General features: G+C 32.8%; 1 protein-coding gene across 1 annotated transcript in view; it reads left to right on the plus strand.

Moving 5' to 3' along the window:
- The window catches only part of LOC144845556 (coiled-coil domain-containing protein 130 homolog), a 35,487-nt gene extending 24,566 nt beyond the window's left edge, over window positions 1-10,921 (plus strand). Inside the window, exons 5-6 of the mRNA XM_078702970.1 lie at window positions 333-471; window positions 10,217-10,921. Coding sequence (XP_078559096.1) covers window positions 333-471; window positions 10,217-10,701 — 624 coding nt within the window. The 3' untranslated portion in view covers window positions 10,702-10,921. The remainder of the gene's footprint in view (window positions 1-332; window positions 472-10,216) is intronic.
- Window positions 10,922-11,376: the final 455 nt, after the last annotated feature.

Here is an 11,376-nt window from a genome sequence, read left to right on the forward strand (position 1 = left end):
CAACAACTGCAGCATTAAATTTTCTACTTACACTTTTGCTTCAGGGTGGAGAGTCATGATGAAGTGTTTGGAAGCTAATAGAAAATACTCTGCTTACGTCAAGCATGAAAATATTGAGTTTGTCTAGGTTGTAATAAACGATGCCATTATTTATAACTCATCAAAAGATTATTAGCAATGTTAATAATCTTTTGATGAGCATGCCAATGGGTAATAACAGGATTATGATAGATATCCTAATATTTCAGCTACTTTCTCACACAAATGCTCTTCTACAAGTCATTATCTACAGGTTATTATGATAAATTATTTCTATTTAACTTCTCTTTCAGGCAGAGAGAAAGAAAATTGAAGCAAATAGTACAGCTGATGCTGAATTACTTTCAAAGAGTTCATTGGATATTGACATTTTAGCAGAAAGGGAAGAAGATAAAGAGTTAGCAGCTCTTATGAAATACAACGTTGTAAAGTGTATGTATACCTATTTCTGCTAGCTAAAAACAAAAAAACAAAGACAATATATTGGGAATTGTTTTACTTCTAACATTTGTTATGATTTCATTCATCGGATTCAAGTCAAAGTTTCTAATTTTAACTTCATCGGACTAGTGGTTCTTTTAAACGAAAAATTGGTGGCCGCCACATTTCAAATAGCTGTATCTCACGAAATGCATGTCCAATTTTGAAAACCAAGGTATTTTTGTAAAGGGGAGATCTTAAGGAATCTAAATATAGTATTATTGTGTGTTAATGTGTACTCTTGATAAAAAAGTTAACATACCATGTAATTTAGGTATCTTTTTATATACTTATACACAGTATGTAAGTTCATCTAGCATACGGTAACAAGGTGGAAAAACACCATTTTATGCTAGGCAATCTAGCATTTTGATTGGAACAAATTGCAAACAGAGATTTTTCTTTTTTAATAATCACATATGAAAATTTCTCTGTCACTCATCTACAGTTAAGGTGAAAATACAGGGTTACAGAGTTGATTTTCACTTATATTCAGGATGTATATTTATATTAATTTGCTCTAATGAAAGTACAACATTTGACCCTCTAAACCGTTTATCAATGTTTGCATGCATAATGCGACTAAAATGTCTGTAGAGTCTTTGTTTTTGGCCTCAAATGATTTAGATACAGGTTTCCAATAACCAGCATAGGACTGCTTTGTAATTCCCAAATCACACCTTTGTCACACACCTTAAAAGTATACAAATTAGTAGTACAAGTTAAATGAAATATGCAAATAAGAGGACCCGTGAAATTACTGTCTTCCCATATCTTGAAAACCATTATGCTAGGGCTAGATCATTACGTAAACCTCGACAAGCATGTTCATTCATAGAACAAAAGATTCCAACTTCGTGTAACAAAAACTACATTCCAATTAATAATAAAATGATTCTTCAAGCTGAAATGTGTTTTCAATGTAATCAAATATCACAATTACGTAGTTATTTTGCCGAATATAAAAGCATGAGGAATCACACAGCAATTTTTTTTTCATTTAATAGAAACACAAATAGCTATTGTTTCATAATAAGGAATGCCTTGGCCCTTTTGTCTTCAAAGTAAAAGCAGTTCACTAGAGAGATGTATTACTCAATGCCGTAATGAGTGAGTGAATGTGGGCTGTCCTATCATTACCCAATTAACCATGTTTTGTCCAAATTCCGTCCGTGGAAAAACTGTGTGAGTATGGTACATGTTTTCTGAATAGTACTACTAATTTGCATACTTTCGAGAGAGTGACAAATAAAAGATGTGATTTTGAAAATTACTAAAAAGTCCTATGGTGGTTTTGGGTTAAAGCCAAAACAAAGTCTTTACAGACATTTTAATAGTTGCATTATAATTATGCAAATGAGGCATCACAAAATCGGCGTAGTGTCAACAATGAAGTAGCGACACCAATTAGCTTGGCCTAGCCTAGCCCAACGCGACAAGACTCTCTGTCAAAACTTGCTATTTTCTTCTCAATAACGGCAAACTAGTTGAAAATACATCACTGTGTGGTACATAATATTATATTTAAAAAATTTTTTTTTAAATATATGGATAAAAATAACGATTAACTTCCTAAATATTCACAAAATCTTGAAACTTTCATTCGAGAAACTACGATAGAAGCCATGCTGTTTCATTGTAAATAAAAGCGTCCGCCAATCAGAGAGTGTAATTTATCTCTATAGCCAATCACAGTCAAGGATTCACAAATTCTTGTTAGAAATTTCAGCAACCTAACACCTTAATCTATATATAAATTTACGTAAGGGCAAAATCATTATTTCTGGTATGTTTATTCGATGGTATATAAAGTTGGTTAGAATCTCAGTACTGATTATAACCACCTGATGTAACCCTGTTTACTAATTAAATTGAGTTAGAAATTAGTTATTGACAATGAAGAACGCATTTAGGTTCAACGATTTGCCCCAAATAGGGGTGTTTTCCGAACATGGAACATGGTATACACTGTCTAATGGATGTCCTCTTGAAAAATACCTGCACACAATAATATGAAAAAAAAAAAAAAAAAAGAAAAAAAAAAGAATACTATTTTGATAGATTTAATAATACGTTTATACAAATGTATTGATTTGCGATGAATGGAACATTCCAATCTCTCAGACTCCCAGTTTGTAGGTAAATTTATGAGCCCTTGGTTTAACACAAGTAGGTAAATTTATGGGCCCTCGGAGAATAAACTTAAAACTGAGATATAGTATTGCAATACTTTGACAATATTGTAACCATTTTTGGTCGCCATTTGAATTGAAATTTTCTAACTGTGAATGTGGTTACTGTTAGATATATAAACACATATACAAAGAACATTTATTACTGTGACTGTGGGTAGGCTCTACTGCTGGATATATAAACACATAATATACAAATACTTTATTACTGACAGTTGCTTCTCAATGTTTGTATTAACTAATAGTTATAAAAAATATAAACGTCGTAGTGGTGTATCGTTACATGTACTTTACTATTTCAATCGACTATAACAGGGACAGTTTTAAAAAAGTATTAAATCGTAAATGTTTTACTGTGTTTAGTGGTATATTATTGATAGGCCTATAAAACATTTAAAACAATATTTCGTTACTGAGTGGATAAAGAATATATTTAAAATTGTTCTTCCCATCCGCTTCCCCATCCCTCAACTCTAATGTTATATACAAAACACAAATTGGGTTTGTTCAAATTCAAGTTCATTCAAGTTCAAATAAAAAATTTGGACTCATTTTTAAGACAACTTTCTCTTTCGGAAGTACTGTAGGCCTAATTTTTAATTAATTCCATTCTACATTAATCATCGTGTCTATTTATTTGTTTCTGAAAACGACAATGTATTTATAGTCCTGCGGTACGTTTTGAAATCTCCAGTTTTTTAAAGCTGAAATTACTGTGTATTCGAGAACCATCTGTGGACACGACCTAGATGGTACGCGAAGCGGGCCTACCATTTAGTAAAACCAATTTCCATTGGCTAGATTAAAAAAAATACCTTAGGTTGTTAAAGATTATGGTAGCTGATATATTTTCGAACAGATAGGTACCAAACATGACCTGATTCGGGTTAGCGGTTTGTTTACAAAAGAAAGTTGATCTTTGAGTGAACAAAAATACAATTTCTTAATGATTTTCAATGTTTGATATGTTAAAGTTAAGTGTTTATAGTATTGTTTTATTGGTTATCCGCACTTGGCGGATAACCCCTTGTTATTGTCAGGATCTTTTTTTTTTTTTGGTTATCCGCAACTTAGTTGCAGGATAACCCATGTGATTGTAAATATCTTTTTTTTTCATCATCTTTGTTCTTCTTTCTTTCCCGGAATTTTGTTGCACGCATATCTCTCACCCTTGTCAACATAAGATTGTATAACTTTGTCATAAGATTGATCTGTAGCTGTAGATGTGCAGGAAACTTCGTTATATGACGTTAGAGTCGCGTAGCGTAAGTTACGCGCGATTTTATGAATTTCAATGTTTGGTCATAGATTATAAACCAAAAGTCATTTTGTATTGACACTTAGTGAAAATTTAAGTCATATCAAGGGCAAACTTTCTATGGATTAAAAATGGCATGTTTAACAAGAAGTTACGCGCACACGCGCATTTAAAGTTTCAAAATGCGCAAAATTAATTTCTAATCAACTTTCTACGCTGATCATGATATTTTGAGCATGTCAAAAATTTCCGCGCGCGCGAAAAAGTTTACGCGTATGGTGCGCACGGAGCATGAAAATCATGTTTTTTCACTTGAATTATGATTTTCCAGCCTTTCCTAGTCATTTTAAAAAAGATTGACATCATTTCAAATTAAAATGACGTCATACGAACACGTTGATTTATACCATTTGCGCGCGTTTTAGTTGAAGAAGTTATAAATATTGTCAAAATAATGCCAATTTTGAATCTATTATAGCTCCTCAGGATCATCCATGACCCCCAATTTTTTTAATTTAATATGTAAGCAGATATGTTGTAGTATGAATTCATGCAGAATTTTTACCTCTTGGATGTTATGACGTCATCGTATGGCCACACGAATGTGAAATATAGGATTTTTGTCTCTTTTGTTATTGCTCATCACATTCAACAGAGCGCATCTCGCTTTATACGTATTAAATTTCCTCCGAGATTTTGATATTGTCTCCTTCAATCAACTCTCTTTCGCATGAGTTAAAAATATTTTAATTGTTATGTCGTCATCATGTCTAAAAATGTAAATAACGTGGATCACTTATTTTCATTTTTACAGTAAATTTTAATCTGTTATAGCTCGTCAGAATAAAATGTGATAATCATGATTAAAACGTTTTCTGGAAGCTATTGGATTGTAGATACGAATTGATATGAATATTTTGCCAATCAGATGTTGTGACGTCATCATATGGCCAGTTGAATTCAAAAAGTCATATTTTCATCTCTTGCGTAAAAGTTCATTGCGTTTAAACGAGAGCGCATCTCACTTTTACGTGCCCAAAATTCTTCAAATTTGTTTTAATGTAAATTTTTAGATAATTATCTTCTAAAATTGTTATCTTTATATGTCAATTTGATGACGTCATCGTGTTAAAAATTGGATTTAAAAGATGGGTCTCGTAATTTTGTCTATGCTACACTGTATATAACATATACAGTTTATTCTGTAAAATACTGTAATATGGTGTATGCTACATAATAGGTACAATTCAGCACTGTAAACATATTTATTTCATGTCATAGGATGGCATAATAATTGTCGGCGTTCATATATTTTAAACGTATGTGCATGTTGCGTTTGCGCGGATAACCCGAACTCGTCAAAGTGACGAGTTCAAATCTAGTTTTTCTATATTCTTCTTTCTTTCCACGAATTTTGTTGCACGCATATCTCTAATTCTGGCCAACATTAGATTGTATAACTTTGTCATAAGATTGACCTGTAGCTGTAAATGTGCAAGAAACTTTGTTTTATGAATTTCGAGTCGCGCAGCGCAAGTTACGCGCGATTTTATGAATTTCAATGATTGATCATAGATTAAAAACCAAAAGTCATTTTGTATTGAAACTTTGTGAAAATTTAAGTCATACCATGCGCAAACTTTCTATGGATTAAAAATGGCATGTTTCACAGAAAGTTACGCGCGCACACGCGTTTAAAATTTCAAAATACGAAAAATCAATTTCTAATCAACTTTCTACGCGTTTTATGTCATTTTGAGCATTTCAAAAATTCTGACGCGTGCGCAATTTTTTACGCGCGCGTGCATACGTAGTGCATAAAATCTTTTTTTTTTGCTTGATTTTTGTTTTTCCAACCTTTTCTAGTAATTTTACCAACTTTCAAATAATTTTGACTTAAAATCACGTCATACGAGCACGTTAAATTGAACAATTTGCGCGCGTTTTTGATGAAAAAGTTCAAAAATTTGTCAAATTATGCCTTTTTTTAAAATGTCATAGATTTCAAACTACGTGGTGACATTTTTTAACATTACAGATTCTGGAAGTTGATGAGTTGTAGATATCAAATCATGAATCAATATGGCTAACCGGACATTGTGACGTCATCGTATGGCCACTTGAATATAAAATATATGATTTTTGTATCTTTCGTCATAGCTTATCACATTTAATAGAGCGCATCTCCACTTATCCGTATTCCATTTCCCCATTTTTTTTTATATTGTTTAGGTCAATCAATTACCTTTCGCATGATTCACCATTTTTAAAATTGTGATGACGTCATCATGTTCAAAAGCATAAATAACTTTGATCACTTATTTTTACCTATACGGCACTGTATGTAGTATGTATACAGTATATAGTGTATACTGTATTATACTTAGACGTGACACAAAATAGAGAGCACACTGAAATTGTTTTAATGGCATAATCGTCTTTCTGTTTGCAATATTCTAACGTATGACGTGCACGTGGCCTTTGCGCTGCGGATAACCTAACTCGTCCGTAGTGACGAGTTCAAATCTAGTTGGTTATCCGCAACTTAGTTGCAGGATAACCCATGTGATTGTAAATATCTTTTTTTTCATCTTCTTTGTTATTCTTCTTTCTTTCCCGGATTTTTGTGTGTCGCATATCCCCTATTGCTTGTGAACGTAACTTTGTATAACTTTGTCAAATGATTGGTCTGTAGCTGTAGATGTGCAAGAAACTTTGTTATATGACGTTAGAGTCGCGCAGCGTAAGTTACGCGCGATTTTATGAATTTCAATGATTGATCATAGATTATAAACCAAAAGTCATTTTGTATTGACACTTACTGAAAATTTAAGTCATATCAAGCGCAAACTTTCTATGGATTAAAAATGGCATGTTTCACAAGAAGTTACGCGCGCACGCGCATTTAAAATTTCAAAATGCGCAAAATTAATTTCTAATCAACTTTCTGCGCTGATCATGACATTTTGAGCATGTCAAAAATTCCTGCGCGCGCGAACAATTTTGCGCGTAAGATGCACACGGAGCATGAAAATCATGTTTTTTCTCTTGAATTGTGATTTTACAGCCTTTCCTAGTCATTTTAAAAAAGATTGACATAATTTCAAATTAAAATGATGTCATACGAACACGTTGATTTAGACCATTTGCGCGCGTTTTAGTTGCAAAAGTGACAAAATTTTGTCAAAATTATGCCTATTTTGAATCTATTATAGCTCCTCAGGATCAACCGTTACCCCCAATTTTTTTTAATTAATATAGAAGCAGATATGTTGTAGATATGAATTCATGCAGAATCTTTACCCCTCGGATGTTATGACGTCATCGTATGGCCACACGCATGTAAAATATAGGATTTTTGTCTCTTTCGTTATTGCTCATCACATTCAACAGAGCGCATCTCGCTTATACGTATTCCATTTCCCCCGAGATTTTATTATTGTCTACGTCAATCAACTATCTTTTGCATGAGTTAAAAATATTTTAATTTTTATGACGTCATCATGTCTAAAAATGTAAATAACGTAGGGCACTTATTTTTATCATTACAGTAAATTTTAATCTGTTATAGCTCGTCAGAATAAAAAGTGATAATCATGATTAAAACGTTTTCTGGAAGCTATTGGATTGTAGTTACAAATTCATGTGAATATTTTGCCAATTAGATGTTGTGACGTCATCATATGGCCAGTTTAATTCAAAAAGTCATTTTCATCTCTTGCGTAAAAGTTCATTGCATTTAAACGAGAGCGCATCTCACTTTTACGTGCCCAAAATTCTTCAAATTTGTATTAATGTAATTATTTAGATAATCAGCTTCTAAAATAGTTATGTTTATATGTCAATTTGATGACATCATCGTGTTAATAATTGGATTTAAAAGATGGGTCTCGTAATTTCGTCTATGCTACACTGTATATAACATATACAGTGTATTCTGTAAATACTGTATGCTACAAAATAGGTACAATTCAGCACTGTAAACATATTTATTTCATGTCATAGGATGGCATAGTAATTGTCGAGGTTCATAGTTTAAAGTATGTGCATGTTGCATTTGCACGGATAACCCGAACTCGTCAAAGTGACGAGTTCAAATCTAGTATTTATTTCTTACCTTCCACCCTTCTACTCCATTTATTGTGTCACGCGTATCTCAAAAACTTGCACACGTAACGTTTCGTAACTTTCTCAACATATCGCCATTCACGTGAAGTTGTGCAGCGAAGGTTTTCACGACGTTTGCAATTGCGCAACGTGATTTTCGCGCGATTTTATGAATTTCGCGTATTTAACATAGGTAAAAAACCAAATAACATTTTTAATTGAAACTTAACAAAAGTTTAATTTATGTCTTGCGCTAACTGACTGGGAAAAAATGGCATGTTTCACACGAAGTTATGCGCGCACGCGCGTTTAAAATTTGAAAAATGCGAAAAATCAATTTCTAATCAACTTTTTACGCGTTTCATGTCATTTTGAGCATGTCAAAAATTCCCACGCATGCGCATCATACAATGACGTCACAATGTCCGGTTAGCCATATTCATGCATGATTCGATATCTACAACTCATCTACTTCCAGAATATGTAATTTAAAAAAAGTTCACCACGTAGTTTAGAATTTATGACTGTTTAAAAAAGGGCATAATTTTCACAAATTTTTGAACTTTTTCAACAAAAACGTGCGCAAATTGTTCTCGTATGACGTGATTTTAAGTCGAAATTGTTTAAAAGTTGGTAAAATTACTAGAAATGGCTTGAAAAACCAAAATCTCGCAAAAAAGTTTTTAGCGTAAAAAACCTTTTTTGCGAGATTTTGGTTTTTCAAGCCATTTCTAGTAATTTTACCAACTTTTAAACAATTTCGACTTAAAATCACGTCATACGAGAACAATTTGCGCACGTTTTTGTTGAAAAAGTTCAAAAATTTTTTTTGCGAGATTTTGGTTTTTCAAGCCATTTCTAGTAATTTTACCAACTTTTAAACAATTTCGACTTAAAATCACGTCATACGAGAACAATTTGCGCACGTTTTTGTTGAAAAAGTTCAAAAATTTGTGAAAATTATGCCCTTTTTTAAACAGTCATAAATTCTAAACTACGTCGTGAACTTTTTTTAAATTACATATTCTGGAAGTAGATGAGTTGTAGATATCGAATCATGCATGAATATGGCTAACCGGACATTGTGACGTCATCGTATGGCCACTTGAATATAAAATATAGGATTTTTGTCTCTTTTGTCATAGCGCATCACATTTAGTAGAGCTCATCGCTACTTATCCGTATTCTATTTCCTCCTATTTTTATATAATGTCTAGGTCAATCAATTATCTTTCGCATGATTTACCATTTTTAAATTTGTGATGACGTCATGTTCAAAAGCGTCAATAACTTTGGTCACTTATTTTCACCTATTCTGAACTGTATAGTACGTATAAAGATTATACTGTATATACTGTAACGGCATTTGGTATAGCCCAAATCATTTATTTCCTACCTACTGCTATAATGTAGCAGGCCAAATAAGACTAAGTACTGATTGGCTATTTGTGATAAACAAATAGGTCCAGGGACCTATAGTATAGTATAGTAGTCATAATAATCTTTTTCTGTGTGCAATATTCTAACGTATGACGTGCACGTGGCTTTTGGGCTGCGGATAACCTAACTCGTCCGTAGTGACGAGTTCAAATCTAGTTTTTATTGAAATCGTTAGGTTAGGCCGTTTTTCACATTCTGAACTTCAAGGCTAAATACAGTATCTCAAAAGTTCGGCTTGCGACTCTGCGTTGCTTTTGTGATGCCAGGCCTTAAATATTGAGAAATGGGGTTCAGGTCAAATGTCGTACGTCTAGTAATTTTTTCATAAAATGTTTCATTACAGCAAACATAAATGTGTACAACTCTCTAGCCATAGCGGGTTTTTCACTTTAGACTGTTTTTTAAGCTAGATTGTGTAATTGATGCATTTCTAAAAAAATAATTGGCTGTGTCACCCACCTGACCCATTATAATGTTGTGTAATATTTTCTGAACAGTCCATCATTTAGCCTTTAGGGTAATTTAGGTTTATATGTAAATTGATGTACTATGACACACAGGAAGGTATTTTGTGTTTAATAATTATATCGCATTTCTTACTAATTGTGCATTCTCAATATAATTTTAAACAAATATAATCATAGTTTTCTAACCATTGACATTTTAATGAAGCTTATTTTTAAATTGTTTTATTATGCAGCTTTTGATGAAAAACAGAAACAGAAACGAGAGGAAATTCAATGCAAGTCTATATTTTCAAGTTTGACAACCAAACAAAATAAAAATACAGAAAAATATTTTGCAAGAACTGAAAACTTAATTGATAAGCTGGGAAGTAGAGTGTTAAAAACAGTAAGTGCCATTACCTTTGGTGCACCAAACAAACGACATCAGACAATGTCAGATATTGGTGTTTGCAAGAAGAAAATGAAGTCTGTTACTAACAAAAGCCAAGCTTACTCAGAAAGTCTAATTGACAAATGTTCAATAAATGAAGAGGAAAACTACAAAACGTTAATTAAAGATGAGCATTGTTTGAAAACTAGTACAAATGGACCGAAGCAGATGAGTATAGTAAATAAACAAACAAGTGTGCAATCAATGGATCTAGTTGAGAAGGTTAGTTCATCACAGAGTCAAATTGGGAGATTGTGTGAATATACTAGTAGTTCTGATGAAGATTGATATGCCCTGGCTAAATTTTACATTCAATGTTCTCAGCATTGATTTTGAGATAATTGTGCCAAGACAAATTTAGATTGCTAACCATCCATTCATTCTTTTATTTCATATATTTAAAAACATTAGTGAAAAGGTTCATCTGGATGTCTTTAATGTACTGATATGAATTTCTTGTTGATAATCCAATATGTGAATAAAACCAGTTGTTGGTTACTCAGTGTTACTCATCTGTTGCGTCACACTTTTTGCACTTTGTAATACCTGTCGCACTATGTAACAAAGTTGTCGTAATTTGTAATAACCGTCTGTCACACTTTGTAATAAACGGAGCTGTCGCACTTTGTAACACATGCGTGTCACAAATTGTAATAACTTTTTTTTCAGGGTTTTACAACTATATCAATAGGTTATTTTTTTTCTTTAGTAAGTCTAATAATACAATGAAGGCCATAGTCAAATATGAGTGACATTTATTTTTAATGTACTAACTAATCCGGCCATACTGCGTTGAAACACCAGTTCTCGTCAGATCACCAAAGTTAAGCAACGTTGGGCTCTGGATGGGAGACCGTCTAGAAATCGCAGCGGGTGCTGTATATACTGGAGAGTAATGGTGTAATGGTAATATCGGACTAGCAGTAGCATGTGATAGGCATGGGTTCGAGGTTATCTGTACCA

Source organism: Antedon bifida, chromosome 6, assembly GCF_963402885.1.
Source record: "Antedon bifida chromosome 6, ecAntBifi1.1, whole genome shotgun sequence".
NCBI classification, from domain to species: Eukaryota; Metazoa; Echinodermata; class Crinoidea; order Comatulida; family Antedonidae; genus Antedon; species Antedon bifida.